At 44.2% G+C, this 25483-nt stretch overlaps 1 protein-coding gene across 4 annotated transcripts in view; it reads right to left on the bottom strand.

The window, feature by feature from the left end:
- Nucleotides 1–24135, bottom strand: part of Nadk2 (NAD kinase 2, mitochondrial) — a 45373-nt gene extending 21238 nt beyond the window's left edge. The window contains exons 1-5 of one of the 4 annotated variants that reach the window (XM_036206936.1): nt 23627–24135; nt 9567–9655; nt 8706–8794; nt 6577–6658; nt 1110–1193 (exon numbers count right to left, since the gene is read on the bottom strand). In XM_036206936.1, coding sequence (XP_036062829.1) covers nt 1110–1193; nt 6577–6658; nt 8706–8794; nt 9567–9655; nt 23627–23884 — 602 coding nt within the window. In that variant the 5' untranslated portion in view covers nt 23885–24135. Of the gene's footprint in view, nt 1–1109; nt 1194–6576; nt 6659–8705; nt 8795–9566; nt 9656–23074; nt 23093–23359; nt 23508–23626 lie in introns of those variants that run through there. The other 3 variants (XM_036206935.1, XM_036206939.1, XM_036206937.1) reach the window with 3 other exon arrangements.
- Between the last annotated feature and the right edge of the window lie 1348 nt (nt 24136–25483).

The following is a 25483-nucleotide window of genomic DNA, read 5'->3' as shown; positions in this document are numbered from 1 at the left end:
TAGCAAAATCTATCACAGAAGGCAAACAGTACCCCATTAAGGTGAATGTATTAGATGAACATCCCCTAAAATTTCAAAATGATGATTCATTTTACTGTTGTTGTAGGGTGTTGTGTTGTTGTTGTTGTTGTTATTGTTTGAGACAAGGTTTCTCTGTGTATCCCTGGCTGTCCCGGAACTCACTCTGTAGACCAAGCTGGCCTCGAACTCACAGAGATCCACCTGTCTCTGCCTCCCAAATGCTGGGATTTAAAGGCATGAGCCACCACTGCCAAGCAATGGTGCCTGTTTTTAAACAATAGGAAAGGAGATTAAGAAACGGCAAGCGTGAGTCACTTACTACATCTAAAGACATAAATGGTAATTCAAAACTTGGGCCCCCGCTTTCACAGCAAGCACTCCCACCCACTGATCATCTCCCCAGCTCTGAGAAGTATGATTTTACAAAATCTCACCCCACTTCTTAAAAAGCACTTCATAGATAAGACAAAGAGACTGAGAAGTACATCCTGGTTGGATTAAACATATAAGCATCCAGCCGGGCGGTGGTGGCGCACGCCTTTAATCCCAGCACTCGGGAGGCAGAGGCAGGCGCATCTCTGCGAGTTCGAGGCCAGCCTGGGCTACAGAGTGAGTTCCAGGACAGGCACCAAAGCTACACAGAGAAACCCTGTCTGGAAAACAAAACAACAACAACAACAAAATAATAATAATAACATACAAGCATCCATTCATTATCAGTTAAAAGTACAAATATAAAACTGATTCTTCAATTTTACTCAACAGCTTGAACTATCTTTCTACCAAATGCTAAGAACATGTATTAGTGATAAGACTTTAAGACTTTAAGTAAAGTAGAATAACTTCACTCTGGCTGAAGGAGTAAATTCTTCATTTGCAATTACAGGCTGAGTAACATTTGTCACGTTTTCTCCTTGCTCTAACTGGACTAGGAGAAGATAGGAGAGATCTGCAACTGACTCACTGAATTTTTTACAGCTACTTAGGTAACAACGAAGTACTCCAGTTTCTCTGCTTGTCCTCTTTTTGAAAGTAACAGCAGCACAGATTTATTACAGAATCAAATCCGAAGAATAAGAACTTCCTACCTGAACTCACCACGAGAGAACTTCTGTAAGGCTTCAGGGAAGGAATGTGTGTATCGAACAGGCAGACATAAATGACCTTCAGACCTGGGATGTCAAGGGATGTTCGGGTGGAATAAGGGTGGAGGAAAATGGGAAGAGGAGAAAAAATTCAGAGCATCACTAAACTACAAAATTAGAGACCAATTTTTCTAAATTTCAACCCTATACTTCACTTCTGCCACAAACTGTCTGTACTTTCAATAACAACAACAAAGACTAAACATACAATTGTCTACAACCAGCTTTAACAAAACATAATTACACCTATGTTTCCACACTACGATGAAACCGATAATAGCAAAATTCTGCTACCAATCACCCTGTCAATTTACCCAGTGGTAGAGTGGGATCCTTCCCCATACCTCTAAATTACTTAACTATTAACTTCAGATAAGTCACTTAAGATTGTTTATTTCTAAAATTGTCATGAGCACCAACCATGCAAGGTTATTCTAAATAATCAAACTATGAAATGTGTGAAATCAAAATGTGAAAGCATTTTGAATCATTTAAGTCATCCTTAAGCCAAAGAACTGAGAAAGCTCATCCCAGTATACCCTTTCACTTACTCAAAATATATCAAAGATGAACTTCAAGGAATTCACAGACTGATGTGGAAGACAACTTAAAATGAGGACTTGCAAAGCTGGAGAGATGGCTCTGTGGTTAGGAATACGTACTGCTCTTCCAGAGGACCGGAGTTCAGCTCCCAGCACCCATGCCAGATGGCTCACAACCACTTCTATTCTAGTTCCAGAGCACCTAACAGACAACTTTTACTGATTCTGATGGCCGTAAACTCACATGACTATATCCCACACAGACACACATACATAATTAAAAATAAAAATCTATAAAACAACAACAAAAAAAAAAAAAACTGAAAATTACCAAGTGGAAGATTCCTTTTAAGTAGCTACAGGACATTGACAAGATGTGACTCCTAATGATACCCAGAAATTTTCATTATCCTCATTCCTGTGGTGCTCTAGTCTTGAAGGAAAGGCTGAGTAGATCTCACCAAAAAGAAGTCTTGATAAGAAACTAATATATTATAAAATGTAAATTAATGAGTAGAAAAAGAAGTTTTTGCAAAGTACAGCTAAGCAATGTCTCCATCTATAGAGGTCAATAACAGAACCTCATTTTCAAATTTTTTGTTATTGTTTGGTATCACAGACTGCTTACAGGTCTGGGTGCTGAGACTTTAAGCCTGGACCACTTGAAACACATCTATCCTCTAGGCTTCTAAAATTTGTATAGCCACTAATATTTTACACTAGGTCTACTATATAAAAGGTAACACAGTCATCTGATGGAAAACATCTCCTTAGATGAAGTGCAAGTCTAAACTACTGTCCACAGAAGGTTACACTCTCTCATGAGGTCATATACTCAGACACCAGCTTGGGCTCCAGGTATCTGAAGGCCTGACTTAGGCTACTTGATACATTTCCCAGGTTGCTTAAGGCAGGCAAGCTAGTGCCAGCTACAAGCAGGAGGTCTCAGTTCCTCTGATGGGAGCCTTCCTTCACAGGGGTAACTACACTGATGTCAGTATCATGGTATCTGACTAGTTAATTAGCAATCCATCACAGAAGCTTAGAACATGGCTTAGAATTTTCAGTATCACCCCAGTTCCCTGGCCTCACTGGCCAGCCCTCACTGAAAAAGGAGAGCAAGCTGGAAGCCACACAAGGATACTAACGAAGGCTCACTACTATGACATTCAAAGCTAATTACTTACCAGGCTCAGTAGAGTGAGTGTGGAAGACAGAAGAGACCAACTGAATAATATTTTTAATTCAGACTGAGTCCATGTGAGCTAGTCATCTTAAAGCTAATGTTTCAGACCAAAGGAAACCCTCAAATGCCTGCAGCCCCAGATGAACTTTGACTTCATGACAAGGTATTAATAAATACAGCTTGCCCTTTTCTCTATTTTCTATTTAGAAAAATAGATTTTTAAGAGTTCTTTGTTTTGTCTTCTTGCCTCCATAGGCAAAGCTAAGGCCTCCAAACGTGACAGGCTTCTGTCTTAAAGCCAGCTTTTCAAAAAAAAAAAAATACAATTCAACCCTAAAATCACTCAAGTTAACAATCTCTTATGGTAATGATATAAAAAGAGGCTATTAAGAACTGCTAAAACCTACATGCATCAACACTGAAGAGAATCAAAGATTGATTACTAAACTAATCTTTTAATCTCAGAGAATGTTTATTCAGGTACCCCCTAAGATCATTTAATTAGGGGCTGGCTCAGTGGTTAAGAGCACTGGCTGCTCTTCCAGAGGTCCTGAGTTCAATTTCCAGCAACCACATGGTGGCTCACAACCATCTGTAATGAGATCTGGTGCCCTCTTCTGGCCTGAAGGGATACATGCAGATATTACACTGTATATATAATAAATTATTAATCTTTAAAAAAAAAAAAAAAAGATCATTTAATTACATTCATTCTTCAGATGTTTCCTGAATACTGTGTATAAAATGTTAATGTTAGAGAAATTGAGACTCAAGGTCCTATACTGAAAAGAATTAACTGTGTAACAGCTGAGACAGGCGGGAAAGACAGGAAGAGGTTAGTTACATGCAGTCTGTGCAGGGAGTTGGGAGACCAGCTGAGGCCACTGAGGCTGGACTGGGAACTACAGCAGTATATTCTGATACCCCATCTTGAGGGACAGCAGTACATTCTGACACTCCGTCTTGAGGGAATGGCCACGGGTAAGCTTGGCCCAGGCACAAGCACACTCTTGGCAGCAGGAAACAAAGAGCATGAAAATAGCACAGGCCTTCTGGAGAGCTCTCTCTCTCCTTCCAACCATCTACTATCTCCTATGTCAACAAAGCCTCTGGCCAGAGCCAAAACTCGCCTGGGTGGGTCTCCAACCAAGGTGTGAACAGATGCTCACATGGTTAGCGTTCACTCTGAGCCTTTTAGAAAGATTCTAGGCTGCTCCAGGAAGTTTAAATCCACACATGCATTTTTTCCACTGAAAGCTACACAGTGCCTGTGACTACATTACAGAAGACACCGCAAGAGCAGAGAAGCAGCAGATGGCAAAAGAGTGTGTATCTTAGCTAAGGAATTTGCGATGTACCCTGAAGGCCACAGGGGAACTGTAGAAGATTTTAATTAAGGAGCAACTATAATCAGACCTGCACTTTAGAAAAAGACCAGGAGTGATATGTGAATGGCCCCCATAGGCTTCCATGTTTGAACTATTGGTTACTAAAGTATTTTCAGCAATAGCCTATGAAGGCCTGAGCTATGTTTAGTGGCAGTGAGGACCATAAGAGATGGACTCAATGGTGTCTTCTAGACATGGCAGGTTCTGTACAATGCCTGTGCATGATCAAGTCAGTCTATCTGGCATGGACTGCAAGGGTTCATGAGCCCTAGGTCTAACTCAAGAGCTATGGAGAGTTGACAGCTTCTGGGAGAAGCAGAGTCGGTTTTCTATTAGTGTGTGGCTCCTGGTGGGTCCACCACACTCCAGTGGATACCCCCAACCCAGAACTGTATGGACAGCACATACTGAAGTAAACGGGGTTTTTAAGTCGGGCTCTTGAGGGGTGAGAGGGTTGAAGGTGGATCTGGAAGGAATTAAGGAGAGTATGAAAAAAGTCACAGCATTAAAATTGTCAAAGGACTTTAAAAAATTTTTGAGAGGAAGAATCAAAGGCAGAATTCCTAGAATTTATTCACAGTTTGATGAGAAAATAAGAAAGTAGTCACAACTCCATCACAGGTAATGGTTCCATTAACCAAAAATGAAGCAGAGGAGAAAAGCAATGACTACCATTTGTAGACAAGCTGCTTTTTTAATGCATCTGATGAAAAGCCAATTTGCTAGAACAGCATGGAAAAAAGGGTGAAAGTAACAGGAAATTATGACAGAAAACAGGAACCAGCAGATAATGAAGTCTTATGGTTCATGAAGGTGACCATCTGTGGACCATTTCCTAAGACAAAGGATCTAAGTGCTGGAAAAAAAAAAAAAAAATCCAAGTAAAGGTACGGTGAGTTGGCTGGGCTGATCAGAGTTAAGAACTGGACTTACTCAGCAGCGGCGTGGGGGCATCACTAAGGCTTTGAGGCAGTATGAAGCATCACTGACTGCAGTGAGCATATTAAGGATGAGGACAGAAGCAGGGGATGTTCTAGACAATGAAAGACGAAGGGACCCAGAATGTTACAATCTATGAAAACAGCATTATGGAACAGTGACCAAAAATAAGTGCCTTTCACAAAACAGTCACAAAGAAGAAATCACAGAGGTGGAAAGACAAGAATCGTATAAATGGTATGCTTAAAAGCCCCAAACCCAGAAAGACAGAAGTTACAGTGTCTGCTGGGTTCAGGATGTCTCTTAAACGGTATCAGTGAACTCGCTGAGGACAAATCCAGAAAAGGCTCAAAAGTTTAGAGCTGGGAAGTGAGGATACATGCTCTGTCTAGGGGCTCAAGAGAACTAAAAGGGGGCAGTAACCAAGATGCAGAGCGGCAGGAAAGGCCTAGTCCTGGGTGGGACTGCAGCCCAAGAGGGATCAGAGGGAACAGAACCCATGTCAGAAGGAGATCGCCTACCTTCATCTCCTCTGTGAACACAGGGAGGGCTCACTCAAGGGAGAACAGGATGCAGGAGTACACAAAAGTGAGCAGGCCCTCCTGAGTGGGGGGACGGGGAGAGGGGTACAATGAGAAGGCTCTGTGTAAAGATCTCCGTGAGTGGCCAAGAATCTACGTTGAAGTGTTAGCAAGCCCAAGTTTCTAAGGTTTTTTTTCCCTAGGTGATTTTTTTTTTTTAAGCCTAATATAGGAATAAAAAGGATGACAGACAGGTGGATCTAGAATTGAACAGACTGTTATTAAGGTATGAGAGTATGTTGCCAGAAATGAGACAGTGGAGGTGGGGAAAATCCAGACAAATTTTATAAAGTCTGGTTATGGTCATGGCTCTACATGGCTGGAATAAAGAAAAGAGTAGGCATCTGCAAAGTTGGGAAAGAAAAACAAGAGCTTTCAGATAAATGAAGCCAGTGCAGAAACTCCGCCCAGACCTGACTGACCACAAATGTAGGAGAGAAGTATAGGAAGGTAGATAGGAATCAGTTATCCACGGGTCTTGGCAATCAATCACTTGATCGACCGCCCATTTTATCACTAAATTGTTTTTGGAACATGTTCTGATGTTCATGGTACCAGGAACAAAGATAACTTTAACATCATGTACTATGGTAATATCTGTAAAGCAACAGAGCCCGACATTATGACTACACAAAGACAATAAAGAATAGATTCAAAAGTTTAAGATTCATCAAAAACAGGCAACACACAAAACAAAGCAGAAATAGCTGCACGTAGAATATTTAAAAAATTAGTTCTACAAACCAGACACAAAATAAACATGTTCTCGCTTACCGTTCCGGATCAGTGTTGACCCCAATGACAGGTTTAAGTCTGTCCAAAACTTTACTCGCTGCCAGAAGCATTGTACCATCACCTAACAGAGTGTGAGACACAACCAGACCTGATTTATACAGCAGTTTTAACATCATCTTGAAAACCAGTAGTTTTAACAACCACACCCTCCTAGCTGACTGACACACCTTCCCTCCACCTACTCCATCTCTGTACCGTCCTGAGCTGTTGTACTCTGCCACACCTGCCCTGCACCGGCCTGCTGTACTGGGCTGGGCCTGCTGCACTGGGCTGGGCCTGCTGTACTGGGCTGGGCCTGCTGTACTGGGCTGGGCCTGCTGCACTGGACTGGGCCTGCTGCACTGTGCTGGGCCTGTTGTACTGGGCTGGGCCTGTTGTACTGGGCTGGGCCTGCTGCACTGTGCTGGGCCTGCTGCATTGTGCTAGGCCTGCTGCATTGTGCTAGGCCTGCTGTACTGGGTTGGGCCTGCTGTAGTAGGCTGGGCCTGTTGTGCTATGTTGGGTCTGTTGTTCTGTGCTGGGCCTGTTGTACTGTGCTGGGCCTGCTGCACTGGGCTGGGCCTGTTGCACTGGGCTGGGCCTGCTGCACTGGGCTGGACCTGTTGTTCTGGGCTGGGCCTGCTGCACTGAGCTGGGCCTGCTGCACTGTGCTAGGCCTGTTGTACTGGGCTGGGCCTGATGCACTGGGCTGGGCCTGTTGTACTGGGCTGGGCCTGCTGCACTGGACTGGGCCTGTTGTACTGGGCTATGCCTGCTGTACTGGGCTGGGCCTGCTGTACTGGGCTGGGCCTGCTGTACTGGGCTGGGCCTGTTTTACTGGGCTGGGCCTGCTGCACTGGGCTGGGCCTGCTGTACTGTGCTGGGCCTGTTGTACTGGGCTGGGCCTGCTGTACTGGGCTGGGCCTGTTGTACTGGGCTGGGCCTGCTGTACTGGGCTGGGCCTGCTGTACTGGGCTGGGCCTGCTGTACTGGGTTGGACCTGTTGTTCTGGGCTGGGCCTGCTGCACTGGGCTGGGCCTGCTATACTGGGCTGGGCCTGCTGTACTGGGCTGGACCTGTTTTTCTGGGCTGGACCTACTGCACTGTGTTGGGCCTGCTGCACTGTGCTAGGCCTGCTGTACTGGCCTGGGCCTGCTGCACTGGGCTGGGCCTGCTGTACTGGGCTGGGCCTGCTGTACTGGGCTGGGCCTGCTGTACTGGGCTGGGCCTGTTGTACTGTGCTGGGCCTGCTGCACTGGGCTGGGCCTGCTGCACTGGGCTGGGCCTGCTGCACTGGGCTGGGCCTGCTGCACTGGGCTGGGCCTGCTGCACTGGGCTGGGCCTGTTGTACTGGGCTGGGCCTGCTGTACTGGGCTGGGCCTGCTGTACTGGGCTGGGCCTGCTGCACTGGGCTGGGCCTGCTGTACTGGGCTGGGCCTGTTGTACTGGGCTGGGCCTGCTGTACTTACTGTGTTGTGCCTGTTGCACTGAAAGGATTTCAACAGTGCCAAGACTGGCAAAAAAAAAAAGTGTTCCCATGAGAAGGCACCTTAGGGTGCCTGGCAGAACTTCTCGCCTGGACAACACATTAAATGACAACAATAGGACCCAACTAGACATCACTGCTCTAATCCCAAACTTCTCCTTCCCCGACCTATAGACCAGGTCCAACGACTCACGGTATTTCAGTGAAAACATACCCAACTTTAATATAGTCTCTCCAACAACTACTTTTGATTTAAAGCTGGATAAAATGTCCATTAATAACAAAAATCAAGAAAAAGTACATGTTGCTGTACTGAAGCCAAATAATAAAAACCTCAATACATTATCACAATTGGCTCTTTATTAAGATTGTCACAATTAAACCAAAATACACTTAACAAATCATCTTTTGACCCCGAAGGAAAGACCTGTAAATCTACACTAAAGAACACACAGAGAACCTCACAGCGTCAAGAATTATAAATTAACTAATATAAAGAAAATCATGCAACAACAAAAAACAAAACAAACGAAAAACCTGGCCGGCAGGACTTGAAGGATTCAAAAGCGCTAACTCCAGGTATCTGGAGATAACGCTCGCTGAGATCCCACATCCCAGCCCCTGGTCTCTGGGGAGCAGTTACCTCCTGCCGCTATGACAGCGTCTGCCCATCCAACGGTTTCTTCGTTGTACTCCCTCCGCTTGACCAGACGAACCTCAATCCCTTCATCCCTAGGATAAGAAGTTGCATACGTTTCCCACTGGTGACATGTCTAAGACACGGACATTTTCCAAGAGGCAGATTTTCACCAAAAAGTAACATCTTTGTTGTAGAAACAAGTTTAGGTGTGGCTTGTAAAGTCAGCTGATACAGCCAACTAACTACGCCAGGGCAGGAAGCAAATGAAAGCATGAACGTGGACAACCAGATCTCCATGTGCCTCAAAATAAATTTTAAAAACTGATGGATCAGAATTTTGCTTTCCTGTTTCTGATGCTGAAATTTAATGTAAAAATGTTTTATGTTCATTACATAAAACTTACCCATTCATTAAAAAACCAAACAGCTATTGCCTGAAATTGGACAAATACTGAGTGGCAGAGACTGGAAGTACTTGGTGATTAGCACATTCTCAGATCGCTCTTTACAGTCACTTAAACTCACTCAGTTGCAAAGTGAAGATTCTACAGTGGCCATTTTTAGACACAAGGAATGCTTTAATGAACACTCATATCTATCACTCTGTTCCAAGAAATAAAATGTTACACACGCAGAGAAAGACTGCTGTGAACTTAATCTAACTGTGAAATGGAACTTCTCTAATAGACAGATTTACTGAAAATAATCTGAATTTTAAGAGTCAAATAAAAATTTCCTTAGAAAATATAATTTTCTGGAAATGTGACAGACTTTACTAAAATTCTAAGAATTAGCTGATAGTACAAAATAAGATCAGAATTCTGACTATAAAATCCCACCTAAGACCCCATCCCACAGACTTACCGTAAACTATCAACTATATGTTCTACATTTTTGGTGTGAATATGATGTCGTTCAAGTAGTCCACTGTAGCTGGAGCCTTTCAATGCAAGCTATCAGAACAAAAGAAATGCTATTGTACATCAAATATTATATACAATACAATGTCATTTAAAAGCTCTATGTAAAATAAAAATTTTAAAGGCACATTTTAATCACTGCCTATGAAACCTACCAGTTCAAATTCAACTAAGGGCCAGATTTCAGAAAATCATAATCTGGTTTTAGTATCAAACACAGCATTAGGTTTTGTGAAGCATGAAGTCAACAGTTTCCAAGAAGCACAGGCTATGTAACATTTTTAATGCCTTTACCAGATTACATGTGGCTATCTGAAGACCAAAGACAAACTATCACTATTATAGGCAGTTAGCTGACCTTTGGTCCACTTGGGATTGCTGATCCTGTGTTCACATTTGGACCCTATTTGGAATTTGCCCTGCGTCATCTAAACAAAGGGCTGGGGAGGTCTCTGAGAAAGGGTAACTTTCAAATATATAGAACTATAATCGTCAAGCATTATTCTTTCTAGGTGATTCACGTAATATTTTATATTTATCTTACCATTAATACTCTACTTGAAAGATTAGGTAACCTAAAAAGTAAAATGTAAAATATGTGTCCAATATAAAATCATAAATATATTATTATCATTACTTACTAAATTGCAGATTAAAACTAACTTCTAAAAAAATAATTTGGTATGTATTTTACTTTGAGGAATGGCTGAATCAGGGTCTCCACATGTAGCAGAGGTTGGCCTCAAATTTACACTCTTTCCTCAGCCTACCAAGTATCTGTATCAGCAGTATGTGCCACCATGCCTGGCTTACGTTTTACTTTTTTGAAAAGAATACTTATTTACTTTTCACAACTGTATTTTGCTTTTCCAAGATTACAAATATAACACTAATGTGGATGGCATTTTTTTAATGAAATAAAACCAAGTATCTTATTTCTTAGGGATGATTACTGCTAATATTTTGATGCCTGCCTTCCCAGTCTTCTCTTTACAAATACTAGGTTAAGAGTGCTTTAACATATTTTTTTTCTACTGCTACCATTTAAAGAGAACTGTACGGGTCCCAAAAGAGAGAGTGGATGGAAAACATCTGGTTCTAGTGAAAATTTATAAATGGATGCCAGATTACATCAGACAGCCGTACAAGTTGAATTGCTTGCTGTCCATTAGAATCACTGAATTCCGGCCAAATCGGCAATGACCACAGTAGAAAGTAGAAAACCCTTCACTGATCTTAACCAAATGAACACAGATCAAGTTTGTCTCTCATTAAGGATGAGCACAGCACTCACCTTTCGATTACTGTCCCTCATTACTCAGACCTAAAACTTCTTATCAACCACCTCCCAAGGAGTATAACCAAAAAAGCCTTTCTTCTCCATGCTTCCCCCGCTCCGTGACTTTAAAAGAAATCTGTATATTGATGCTAAGGGTTCCCAACTGCTATCCCAAGCTCTAAAGTTTGGATTCAACATAAAGTGGCCCATGTGTCTACTTACTGCCTTTCTTTAGATGGCTAACGTCTGGCTTTGAACATTCAATACCAAGCCCTTCATTTCCTACTCTAAAGACTCCTCATCTGCAGCTTAAGTGAAGGCTAGAGTCACACTTGAGACCACCTCTTCCCTTATCCCCATATCCAACTGCTAAATCATAGACGCCATCAATGCACATCTTTATGCTCATCACTACCACAATTTGAACATCTTACACACCTCTCTTCAGCTCCTGGGCCTACAGTCTACTCCCCACACAGACACCCAATCTCTTTAACACATCGGTGAACAATTATGAGCATCCTAGTAACTCTCTCGTTACTCTCTTCTTTGCACTTTCTAGAATGCTCTCCCTCCTGAAGCCCAACCCTGGCTCTTCTCTGTCTTGAAGTACAAGGACAGCTTAACCACTAACACAGCCAAGGCCCTGAGCATACTGATCACTCACAGATGCAAAACCAATTACTTTTGGGGGATATGCAAAACATTCTATCCCAAAGTCTGTTAGTTCCCTCCATTAAATTTGCTACAATTAAAATTACTATGAGTGTATTCAAAATAAAAAAAAAAAAAACACCCTGTTCATGTCCCCTTCCTAGAATATAATTAACACAAGAACAGTGATATTCGCTTGTTCACCAGTGTGCTCTCAGCATATAGTTACGAAAAGTTATTTGTTGAGTGAATTCATTCATTCGTGTTTTGGCTTGGGGTGGGGGTGCTGGGGATGCATGTCTCAGAAGAGAAACAAGAGTGCATAAGCAGATGACAACCTGAGTGACAGCTTGCCTGGCAGGCAATCTCTGAGACCTGGTCAGGACTGAGGAGGGGCTAAGAAGTGGAGGAAATACATTATTTTGTTATAGTAATGCCACACACGATTTCACTTTAGGAGTGAACATTTCGCAAAGCTAGGAACTATGATTTTAAAAATGTAATGTGTCCAAGTATTTGAGTACCCAGCTACTGTTTATTTAAATATTAGTTGAACTCAATCAAACGTATTAAATGGAAACTACAAATAGCCCAGGGTGATGACAACTATTTTGAATGTACAATAAATCTTTCAGAATTATGTCATCAAATTTATCATTTCTCACTTGCCAGAAACAAAACTCAAGAGAAGCTGGCCCCCAGACTTTAATAACCTGCCTAAATATTGTATCTTCTGTTCCCACTTTTGGTTGGACTTGATGAACATACACCATGGAACAAGAGACATAAACAAGCTGAGACTTTTGTTCTTACTTCCTGGTTCTCAGCAAGCTGCAGGAAATGAAGCTAAAGATTAGCAATGCAGCAGAAATGTCTTTATCTCAAATTTCTCCTTGTGAGAACACTCTCTCCATTGAGGTCAACATTTACCTAGAGAATGCACTGCGGTAGTATTATGACACACTAGCTGTAGCAGCTGGTGGAAGAGCTGGTGGGGTAGCTAGGCTCTCTAACAAGGGCTAAGCAGATACGTGGCGAAACATTCTGGGAAACACTTCAGAAACAACTAGAATATTCTGAACCACAGTGTAAATAGCACTGAAGCTGATGCAAAACACAAACTGTGGCAGAAGGGACAGCTATCTCCCTGAAAATCACATCTTCGAACACCTAAAAATCTCACCTTCATCAGAAAATATCAACTACAAATGAATTCCTGTAAAATGGCTCATAATTTAGAAGTTAGAGAAATTTAGAATGTATTCTCAACTTTGCATTGTGCCATATTACATATTCAGAAAGACATTCATTTATATTTTTCAAAAATGTCAATGATTTCCTTTAAAGAAAGAAATGACTATTCAAGTTAGAAAAAGTAGATGAATCTAAAAAATAAATAAATCTATAGACAGAATAACTCATTATAAGCGATACAGTTTCTTCTACAAAAGCACCGAAGCCCAACACCCTTCTCTCACCGCCATGATCTTAACACACACAGCTGTATGAAAGAACAGAAACTGGGAACAGATCTGCCACAATTTACAGAGGTTTTAATTATGAAGTTTTCTAAATGGCCTTCAGCACTTTTACATTATTACTAATTTTTTTTAACTTGGCCTAAATTAAACTCATTACAATTACAAATTTTTAAAACTTGTTTTACCAGTTAAGTGTTATTATTTTGGACTCTTTCATTTCCATGAAAGGTCAATAAAGTGTTCTTAACACATATGAAATACTCAATCTTGCAAGACAGTGAAAGCTTGCTATGTAAACTCACTGGATATAATTCAATTATCCTTTTACACACTTAACTGGGTAACCTGCTATTACTTAAAATTGCCTGGAAAATGTGTGTGTGCACCTTTTCAGTGGCTACAACAACTGCTCGCCTCTCGGGCTCCAGCCGGCAGCACCTCCCTGGAAGGCTGACCCTGGGTTCAAGCAACTTTACCTCCCCCGTGCTCCCTTCCTCCCTCCGTCACAGCTGCCTTGGCCAGTGTTCTTTTGGTTCACTCTGTCATCTCTGTGGTGACTCTGTCTCCTGCTGCTCTCTTCTCAGCCCTCCCTTCACTGCCCTGAGTTCCCACCTGTCCCTGTCCCGGGACCCGACCTCCCGAATGAGGGAGTAACTGAAACCTGTCCGGTCAGCTCTAACTTCTTTTGATTCGTAGACTTTAATTTTCAAATGTCTTCCTTAGCACCCCACCCGGTTCTAGCTCTCACCCCATATATCAAGCAACTGCATGGTCCCACCCACCCTCAGATGTGCTCAAGGAGTCACACCCGTTAATAAAGGCATCATTTCTTCAGTTAACTGAAAACACCCAGCTGCCACCCTCGGAGTCTCTCCTTCTAGCTCCACAGCCTGTCAGCCAGCTTACATACTGCTTGCTGCACATGCTCTTTTTCCAAACTGTCATGTTTGGAATTCCACAATGCCACCTTCAGCTCTGGACCACATCAACTCTTACAGAGATGAATGGAGAGGCTTGCCTCTGGATTTTTCTAGACTAATACCTTCAAAGTCTGATAAACTCCCATCCCAAACCTAATCATCAAGACCAGAGATGCCGTTGTCTTCATCCTAGTCCCCAAATACTCAAGATCAAAACTTCATCCTCCTCACTCACTCCTCTGCAGACAGCCAGGCCTACGACTGGATTCCACTGCCAAAGAGTCTCGAAAGCATTTAGCAGAGGATGAGGACTCTTAGAACTGCAGTTAATATCCGCTTGTCTCGCCCAGCCTACCTGTTTGACCACAACTGCTTTACATTGGAGTCGGCTAGAACAGCCAGTATTTCAATTAAACAGAAAATAACATGCATTCTCTTAAGTCGGGTTAAACTGTTTCCTGGAGCGTTTTATTCCAGTTAGTACTGAGTTACAATGCAAAGCTTTTGTTGGCTGTAAGATAAACCTCGTTCTTCGTTCTCTTCACACATGCAAACTCTTCCATCCTTCAACACTTAGTAACATCCTAAAAATAAAAGGCATCGTTTTACTCTTACTATACCGGTAAAAATGTGAAAGCTTGCTAAGTGCTGGTGATAATTTGTAGATTGGGGAATTCATTCAATGCTTATGAAAACTTATTTTTACTTAGAACTGTCCTTAAACAAGCCAAGACACCTGTCACTCAAGCCTGGTGGCTAGAGGTCCATCCCCGGAACACGTGAAAAGGTGGAGGGAGAGAACTCCACGAAGCTGTCCTCTGACCCCCACCTACACACAAACCATGTGTGCACAGACACATACACACAATAATAATCACATTTTCAAAGGTAAAACAGAACAGCTGCAAACAATCTGTAGTTACCCCAAAAGAGGAATACTACATAGCAGTCATTTGTATCAAGATAGATAACTTCTAAAAACAAGAGTAAATAAATGCAAATTTGTAAAGTCCAGGCACATACTCTAAACCCTATATCATTACTGTAACTTTTAAGGATGTATAAAATTTTATATCTATTTGTGGAGAGCCATACTAAATATAAAATCATCTGCACAGCTGGGCAGCAGTGGCGCATGTCTTTAGTCCCAGCACTTGGGAGGCAGAGGCTGGCAGATTTCAGTGAGTTTGAGGCCAGCCTGGTCTATAAATCGAGTTCCAGGACAGTCCAGGACTGTTACTCAGAGAAACCCTGTCTCAAAACAATAAAATAAAATAAAATATCTATGTGATAATGGTGTATGTCTAACACTTCAAACCCTTGGAACACTGGGAGCAGAAGAGACTAGCTAGGTGGGTCAGGCTATACTTCTAATTATTACCATTCTTACAAAACCAAACCTAAAGCAGGGCAGGGAAAGCTCATTTGGGAAAGTACTTGCTTACATGAGGACCTGACTCAGTCCCAAGCACCTGAGTAAAAAGTTGAGCATGCTGGCCCTCACTTAGGATCCCAGAGCTGGGAGGCAGAGACTGAGGACACCCAGGGCTTACCACCACCCAGTATAGCCTAATGGGCAAGCTCAAGCCAATGAGAGACCTCCTCTGAGAAGGAGCTAGAAAGTGTTTTCTGAGGTTAATCCCCAACATTAACTTCTGGCCTGACTCTTCATGTGTGCAGAAGACACATGGGTGCATCCATTTAAAAAGTTCTAAAGCAAATATGGAAAAAAAATGTATCTGCTAAGTCCAGGTAGTTAAATACACAGATTATCTTGCTACTGTGAAACTTTCCTACAGGCTTGAAATATTTCATAACTGAAGATCGTAACACTAAACACATCACTAAAAAATGTTATCTAAAAGTTGTAAAATAAAAAGAAAAAAAATCAAGGGTCTTTGACCTCCTTTATCTCTATACTTCCTGATTATCCTCTTCCTTTTCTGTATGCTAATGGGCTACTTTATCTACAGTTAGAATACCATGAACTATATCTCCTCCAAACACTGGAAACTATTTTTTGGTCCCTGGTTCAGTAGATGGCCTGGTAAATAGCTACTTAACAAGCATACTTAGCCAGGCTGGTAGGATGGCTCAGGGTGAGGGCAGCTGACTCTGCCTGATGACCTGAGGTTGCTACCCTGGACCCACATGATGGGAGGAGAGAACCACCTCTCCCAATTGTCCTCGGACATCTAGACCTTCACCATATTGCTAAGTAAATAATAGATGCAGAAAACAAAAAAATAGGTAGTGAGAAAACAAATTGCCAACTAAAACAAACAAAAAAAACCTTTCTGGATGCTGATGACACTGTGGTGTAACCACACTGTAGTAAGTTTCTATGTAAACAATGGTCACACTTTCATTTGACGTGTGCGACCAACGTATGTGGAACTAGAGGACAAGCTGAGGGAGTCAGTTCTCTTCATCCACTGTGTGCCCTGGCTACCACGCTGGGGTCCTCAGTCTTCCTCCACGCGCAGAGCCATGGTGGAAACCCTGGCAAGTATTTCCATCGTAGACTTTTAGGTCATATTCTCTATTACAAACATGCTTCATGAAAGAGGCGGCACTCACACTTCAGGACGATGGCTACCTCAAAGCAATTGCTTTAAAAGAAAGGAAAAATTCGCACTGCAGGTTGCTGGGGCTGTTGCTTAACAGCAGGGCGCTACCCAGAATGCACGTGGCCCTGGGTTAGACCCCAGCCGTAAAATGAACTAATTACCACTTCACAATGTTAAACACAACATGTTTTCAGTTCGCCTCAGTGATCCTAGAAGAGCAGCCTACTGGGGCTGGAGAGATGGCTCAGTGGTTAAGAGCACAGGATGCTCTTCCAGAGGACATGGGTTCAATTCCCAGCCCCCACATGGTGGCTCACAACTGTCTGTACCTCCAGTTCCAAGGGATCTGACACCCTCACACAGATAAGCATGACCATAAAATAATTTTTTAAAAAAATCTTAAAAAGAAGAAGAAAAGAAAGAAAAGCAACCTACTTTGGGATAACAAATCAGTGCCGCTCAAAGTAAAACTTTCAACTGGGTGACCATGCTAACGTGCTGCAAAAATTGGTCTAATTACCTGCACGGTGCATATCTAGTGATTCATCATAAAGAAAAACAAAATATAATTTCTCTAAGGCATGGAATAACTATCACGGTTGCTGGTATTTGAAAGTATGTATTTCTGTTACATATTCGTGAAGGTAAATAGTCAACCTGAACTTCTCTGGTTGAGATATAAACATGCATCAGTGAACAAACGCTTGCATCTATGCAGAACTTCCTTCCCCCAATGAAGATCACAGGAAGAGTGATCAGGGTTTGGAAAGCTGGTTGGCCACACACTTGAAGTTAACACTTCCCAGGTAATGCTGGTAACAGTGAAGACTGAGAAAACCAGGACATTTCAGTTGCTGTGACATTCAGTCTTTCTCTTTTTGAAAGCTCAGGGACAATCTTATTTCAGTTTAAAAGAAACTGAGCAGAGCAGGCAAGCTGGAAATCCTGGCAGCGGCCCAGAGGAGAAAGCTGGGAAGAAAAGAGGAAAGCATACCGCTTGCTTGTCTTTTTTTTTTTTTTTCTGAATGCAAATATTTATGGAATGAAGTATACTTTTAGCCTTTGTTTTCCAAACTATGTTCCACATAACTTAATCTTTTCTGCCAAAACAATAAAAATCATCCTTTGTTTAGTTTGTTTCCCAAACATTTTAAGCCTGCACCCCCTTTAAAGAGCCTGTGTTGGCAATCTCTGCCTTACCAACTAACCCGGAATACTGCCAGATGGTGATAAGGCCCAGGATGGGAAAAAGCTGGTACCAGCCTCAGGAAGAAAAGAACTGAACGCCATTCCAAAGAACATCAGAATCTCTTCCCTGAGATCTCAACGGGGGTTGGAAGGTGGGGGAATGATGGGAAGACAGAACATCTGCCCCTCAATAGCTGACAGTCGACAGAAGAAATCACCACAGACTGGCATTTTTCACTGTGCCGCCATAATACTCAGCACAACCTTGGTAGGCAAAGCATAGCGAATATCAAGGACATCCAAAACGTTTCAGTCTGCATCTGACCTCAGAGGGCGAACAGAGAAAAACATTAAACAAACTGGGCTGCAAAAGGAAAGACACCAACAGATGCAGGTTAAGTCGAGTTAGCAAAAATGCAAACTTTTGATAAACCATTTATGAAAAGGTAGGTTCTCCCATACACCACTGGGAAATAGACACCCGTGTTGTTTTTCTGGTTGTCATGACAAAAACAGGTGACTTAAGTAAGGAAGGGATGGTTAACTTTGGATCGAGGTTTAAAGGCAGACAGTCCATTCTGGCGGGAATCGACATGGCAGCCTGAGTACAAGCTGCTGCTCACATTGTGTCCACCATCAAGACGCAGTAAGACATGAATGCCAACGCTCAGCCTCAGTTTCTGCTTTTCGCTTGTGATTCAGTCTAACAGTTTATGGCATGATGCTATGCACATTCCTCAGCTAATCAACTCAGAACATCCTCATAGATCTACTCAGAGGAGAGTCTCTGTGGTGAGTCTAATCCCAGGCAGGATAACAATGAAGATTAACCATCATATATGAGAACACTCTCTGAGAGACAATGTAAGAGACCTATTAAAATCTCGTATGCCTTTTGATTCCCTCTACTTTCGGGTATTTGCACTAGAACTCCATTCTCACATATATGAACACAAAATGGTTAACGGAGTAGGTGTCTCTGACAGAAAATTAAACGAGCCTAAACAAGACGCATGCACAAAATGGAATGATATGTATGTGCCACTGAAATAACAGAATGTGAATACTCTGTGAGAATCTGCCTAAATACTGCTACGCTAAAAGAAAAACCACAGAATAATTTGTTATCTTTGAGCAAAATGAGATGAGGTATAGAAAAAGCAATCCCCCTTGCCCTTACCACCTGTGGTGGGCAAGGGAGCTAAACTCCCCCCCCCCCCTTACCAGCTGCAGCACTTGGGAAAGTGGACCCTACACCCAGACTGGGCAACACAGTAGAGTTGGCCCTGAAGGTGTAGGCGTGGGAAGACCGACCCTGAGGGTGTGCAAGCAGGGGAACTGACCCCATCCCTTGCTCATGGCTCCAAGGGGTAAACTAGCCAGGGCAATGCTGGAGAGCTGGCTTACCCTAGGGATGAGGACGGGGGAAGCTGGCCAGCTGACCAACCCTGCAACTCCCCAGGCCCAGAACCAGGGTTAAGTGTTGGCCCACCCTGACTGTGATCTGCTGGAACATGGTAGGGGAGGGGCGATCCTGCATACCCAGGACTACAGGATCCCCATGACATAACGCAGCAACAGGATGTCCAGGAACAGTCCCAGTGAGAGCCCAGTGTTGATGGTGTAGCAGAGACCAGCGGCCTCAAACCAAAGCAATGATTGTGAGGCACACCTGCATATAAAGATGGATGGAGACAGGGGTTTACTTCCTGACTCACTGTGTCACACTGCAGCTTCCATGATGAGATTTTCCCTTTCTTCCTTTTTATCTTAAATTTTATCTTGTTTTAGTTTGTGGGGGAAGCTGCAGGGGCAGAGGGCGGATGAGAGGGGACGGGATATGGTTGGGATCGGGGATGCATGATGTGAAAAGACACAAAGAATAAATTTGTTAAAAAAGAATGTTAAAAGGAAAAAAGGGAAATGCAAAAGCACTTCACTGTGCTTACTCACGCATAGGGACTATTTCCAAAAAGAAACACAACACAGGACATGGATGAACATGTCAGTTGCAGGGGCCGACACTGAATAAAGGGTGCCGTGCCGCCAAGAAGGGAAGGCTTTGACTACACAGCATTGCTTTACATTTTGAACAGTTTTAATGGGCTGCTGATCCATAGATAGTTCAAATTAAATCAGTACATCTAACGAAAATTAAAACTGTTTAAGCTTGCCAAAATGTGAAGTTCTAGAAATAAAATAAGTAATGAAGCCCAAGAGACCTGTCTATGAAGAGGTTACTGAAATACAGCATTTCTCAAGGTATGATCTGAGAACCCATTGAAAACACAGGAAACTGGCTTAAAAAATAAAATAGTAGATCTCTTAGGTATATGGTTCAGAGAGGCAAAGTGTAGGAATTCTCTACAGGGAATCAGAACCGTGAAAGGGAAGGTTCTAGAATCTGCACTTTGGTAAATTCCCTGGGTGATGAAGGGGGCCTCTGGGTACTGACATGCAGAGGAGCCAGGCCAGATGTTCACCCGTAGATAGATCGCTCTGGTGAATGTGGCTGGAAGATCTGACAGCAACAAGGTTCAGTTAGAGGCCCTGGCAGCACCCCAGATCACTTTCTTTAATGTGCTAACTACTTAACAGCTGACTGCATCTATGTGGAAGAGAACTCTCTGCCAAGGAGTTACTAAAACCTAAGACACCCATCTTTATTTTTCCCCCAAACAAAAGGAAACAAAAGCAAGGCATTACATCTCCACCTAAGAACCAGCATTGAAAACAGTAAGCAGAAATAATTTAATCCAAGAGATGTGTCATTAAGTGAACTTACTTCATCCTGTTCTATCTAAAAAACGGAAGCCATTAAAGACGGTTCCTCTGAGGCTACGACAGAATGGGAGAGAGCAAGACAAACTGCTTCTTTCCTATATTTGTACAATTAAGTATTTTATTTATTTTTTTTTTAAAGATTTATTTATTTTTTATGTATACAGTGTTCTGCCTGCAGGCCAGAGGAGGGCGGCAGATCTCATTACAGATGGTTGTGAGCCACCATGTGGTTGCTGGGAATTGAACTCATGACCTCTGGAAGAACAGTCCGTGCTCTTAAACGCTGTATTTTAAATAAAACCTTTTCTTTGGCTGACAAAGTGTGGTTGTGGCGAGAATATCCTTACCAAATCAGTTTTGTTTCATCTAAAGTCTAACGTGTGGCTGTCAAGGTGCCTGGTTAATAAAAGCTCCACCTCTGCCACCAGCTTCTCATAAGTCATGAATCAACCAATGGGAAGAAAGGCAAGACTGAAATAATGCAATGCTACCAGGAAGATCAACTGAAAGGCGAACTTCTGGCCCAAGCTGAAGGATATAATCCTATTCTTGTACAGGCTTCATCAATTAAAAAGATACTTCATGTAACTCTTTGCCTTCTTCTTACAAAGGCAGAAAGCCAGATGCTTCGGGAAAGAAAACTACATGGGCACTCTGGCCAGCATCTACTGTGTATTTTAAATATGTACCCTAAATAGAGACCTATTTTGCACTATTTAAAAAAAAAAAAAAAAAAAAAAAAAAAAAAAAAAAACATAACAAAAGAGAATGCTCTCATACAAAATCATGTTATCATGATGTTATGGACACGGTAGCCGTAGTACCCATGGCATGAAACAAGCACTTGGTTATTTTCTCCTATAAGCAATTCGTGCACCTCAGTTGAGTTCTACCTCAACAATACAACAAACAACATGAAATTCTTTCTGTTCCTACTTTCTACCGAATACCATGGGAGAACTTCACACAGACTGGTATTCCTCAGCTCTTCTTTTTTTTTGGGTGGGGGGGGGGCGGTTTCGAGGACAGGGTTTCTCTGTGTAGCTTTGGAGCCTGTCCTGGAACTCGCTTTGTAGACCAGGCTGGCCTCGAACTCACAGAGATCCACCTGCCTCTGCCTCCCGAGTGCTGGGATTACAGGCGTGCGCCACCACCGCCCGGCCTCCTCAGCTCTTCTTATCCAGGCTACAGCTAATGCAACCTTGCTGCAAGAGCTGCCTTAACATGAATGCAAAACCACACTGCAATAACAAAACCCGTTCTGCCTCTGTCTCCTGGCGATCTCAAAACTGTACGGCCCAGCAGTCATACTTCAAAGCTGTCTTATTCTAACAGCATCACCCAGTGACAGACAAATACTACGTATTAAGGTATTTCTCCACTCAAAGAGGGAGTTTGAGTTTTTAGAGACACCAATAACCCCTACATTTTAAGAGGTTTCATTAGTAGCGATCTAGTTCAGAGATAAAAGAGTTCATCTCAATTCAATACCACCCGTTTTCCAGAGTCCTTGAAATAATTTCAAAAAGCCAGCTCCAGAAAGGACCTTGGGAGCTATTTAGGCTCAACCCATCGGGAACTAGGTGAATGAACTTTCGAAAGCTAACATTACAGTACAAATGTTTTGTTTCACTCAGGAGGTCAACAGAAGTTGAACAATGCAAAGGGGAGACGGTCAGCACCTCAAGTTCCTGGCAACAATCCCACCCTCTGTATTGTAGACTTAAGGAGTACCAGTTCACTTTCGTTTGTCTATTTCTGGAGTGTACCATTTTAAGTCTAGAGAGTCTTAGATAAAATTGTGTGAGGCTAAGCATACATGGTGTTTCACAATTTCTAAAAGGTGAACCTTGCAAAGTCGGGCGTATAACCAAAAGGACACACCTCTTTTTCCAAAATAGAAACCGTGTGCTTCCATCTGGCCAACAATCCCCCCTCATTGCATTCATTTCACTCGATGACACAAACCACCCCAGGCAAACGGCTGGTATTCTCTAATAATGCAAATGTTTTCTAAAATCACTTGGGAGAAAGAGACAATAAATTTGCACACTGTCTTCTACCAAGTGGCCCTTCAATTTACCAATCAAAGAATGACAAGATGCTATAGCTAAGCAAAGATTTACAATGTGTTTCTCCTGCCCGTCCGTCCCCCCCCAACAACCCCAAAAAATAGTATTACAAAGCATTACCAGGTTTTAAGAATAGGCAGCCTACCTACTCTTGTACGTTAACTCAATAATGGTTATATACAATTAATTCTAAAGCCTTCGGGTGCCTGGAATCAACAGTTACAGACGTTCAATGGGGAGCTTTCTAAAATCTAGAAAAATTTACCTAGAATAAATAAAATTAATTGCCAGCAGCCCATTTCCCTAAAGTTACTGTGCAGCACAAAATCAAATTTTTCGAAAATGGGGAAGCTCAAACTCTGGGTTCAATCCCTCCCACACACATACACGCCTGGTTTTGTACACCTGGCAAGGCTGTTAGTAAATATACCAAATACAGTGTATCGTGGAGGCACTGCTACTTCGGGGGTACAGGCTCTTCCTTTCACCCATTATCCTGCTTACTTGTCCCTTATCTGACCTTCCCACATAAAAACACATCTCAGGTCAACTTTCCTGCCACGCTGTCCCGGGCGCTTTTCAAGTGGCCAGAGACCCGGGACCAGCGACCACCACATTCCAGCAGGGCTTTCCCTGGCCAGGCCTCGGTCCCCGGGCGTCAAGGGGGGTGTGTCCGTGGCACCACGGCCCTCTCTCCGCCGCCAGCAGCCGCGCACGGGAATTTTTTTTTTCTCGGGGCGGCCTGGGGAGAGGTCCCCAAGACGAACAACCCTCAAGCCACCGGTTCACCTTCTCAGCGATCGGCGTCAGTGCTCCCGAGGCCGGGGCGAGAGCACACGTGGCTTTCCAAGTCCCGGTTCCAGGGGCCCCTCCAAGGAGGGCTCGAGACGCCAATCTCCCACGCTCGGAGTTGGGGGGTTGGGGGTGGAGGGATACACAAGCAATCGGAGGGAGGCCGTCGGGCTTTGCAAAGGTGCCCTGTGTCCCGCGGGGGCTCAGCTGCACCCCCACCCCGCCACCCCTCCCCCGTCCCGGCCGTCCCCCGCCAGGACCCACCAGCTGCTTCAGGTCCTCCTCCGAGAGCTCGGCGTAGCGGTACCGCTGCTGCTCGAACTCGTAGCGGGTGGTTTTCGCCACCACCACCACCCGCGAGGGGCGGAAGCCGCCGTCGGCGCGGCTGCCACGGCCCGCCAGCTCGCGCGGCTGCCCGTGCCCCAGGTGCCGCCGTCCGTCCGCGCCCGAGCCCCGCAGAGCCGCCCGGCCGCCCGCCACGCGTCGGCAGCTGCCCAGCAGGAAGCCCCGGTAGCAAGTCATGGTCCGCGGGGCTGCGGCTGCAAGCTCGCACTCCCCGCCGCCAGCACCGCGCCGGGCGCGCAGAGGTTAAGTGCGGGGACGTGCGTGGAACGCGCCACTAGGGGGGAACGTGCCCAGACGCCGGCGCGGCCCGGGAGCCCCCGAGAGGACCTGGGGGTGGGGGATGGCAGGGGGGCGGGGAACGGGGCCGGCCTACGGGTGGTGGGTTTTATTTGTTTGTTTATCCGTTTCCTTCCTGCGCCTGCGCAGTGGCCTCCCGGCCCCGCCCCACCTCCCTCTCCACCCTCTAGTCCGCTCTGCGCCCGCCCCCAGGCCAGCCCCGTCAGCTAATCAGAGTTCGGGGAGCTTTGGGAGCCCGAGGGGCTGCGGGGATTGGTTGTGGCTGGGAAAGGGGCAGGAATTCTATTTGGCGTTTGAGCTGCCTGAAGAAATCCAGCTGGAACCGGTCTGCGGCAGCCTAGGGGGTGCAGGCGGAGTTTTGAGCGCCTGGCGGGAAAGAGAAAGGCCCTTGAGCATCTTCGCCTCGGTGCTTTCATTTTTGCCTCGTTTTCTGGCCCCGTGGTTGTCTTGGGTGAATTTTAACCAGTGTCTGCTGAGTAGCTGGTGTGTCCATCGCTGCGGTGAGAGCTGAGGACGCTGACCTTGCACCAAGCGGCGAAGTTTGCGGGGGGCCCAATGCCAAGGGAAGGTGCAGAGCCCTTTATTAGGAATTGCAGATAGCGAGAAGGATCCCAGAGCATTAACACGCGCTCAGAGATCTAAGCTCCTCGTCCTTCTGATCGCCAAACCAGCAGCCTAGACAGACTGTGCGGTCAGTGAGAAACGTGGACGATAATGAGTGAAGGAGTCTTGCCTAGTGGTGCGTGTCCCTGTAGACAGAAAGATTAAGGTTGGAAAACAGGGTAGGGCCAGACTGAAAGGTTACAATGCTCGCTCGCACTTTGCCCTTTATTCTGTAGGCGGCCCACAAAGAAGCAAGTTCAAAGCAGTGTTTGATGACTATTGATCAGGCTTTGGAATGTTGGGTAGTCTTGGAAGCCAGAGCAAGGGAAGACTGTCAGAGTCTGTGGGGACAGTTATGCAACTAGAGAGAGATCTAGGCTGATGTGAGAATATTGCCAATAGAAGGAAAAGTTACTCTGAGGGAAAAGTCCTACGACAGTGCACATCCTAGTATGTGGCACCTGCCTCTGAGGTCCTTGCTGTTGCCCTCTCCTTTGCAGTCCCGGCATCCCCAGAAAGTGGTTTCTGGATTTCAGACACACTGTTTCATACTTAGGAGACTCAGATGCCTCTGTAATGTCAGACCTATTATTTTCTCTCCACTTCACAGAAGATTAACTGCCACTTCCAGCTAGGAACATCTTAGTGGGCTATCCTTGTCAAACCTTACTTTGGATCCTTCTTCTGCCTCTTCCCCGCGTTGCTTCCTTAAGCCATCCCCTCAGATGTATCTTGACTCCTCTCCCCCTGCTGGATTTTCCGCTCAAGTTCTTACACATACCCGTGTCTATGACATTTGAAACTTCAAAGAATGAAAGAGCCTTCTAAACCCCAGTTGTTTACTTGTTCCCTCTCTTCTCATTACGATCGATTCGG

The sequence above is a fragment of the Onychomys torridus genome, chromosome 15 (assembly GCF_903995425.1).
Source record: "Onychomys torridus chromosome 15, mOncTor1.1, whole genome shotgun sequence".
Lineage (NCBI taxonomy): Eukaryota > Metazoa > Chordata > Mammalia > Rodentia > Cricetidae > Onychomys > Onychomys torridus.
This window is presented reverse-complemented; position numbering and strand designations above follow the sequence as displayed.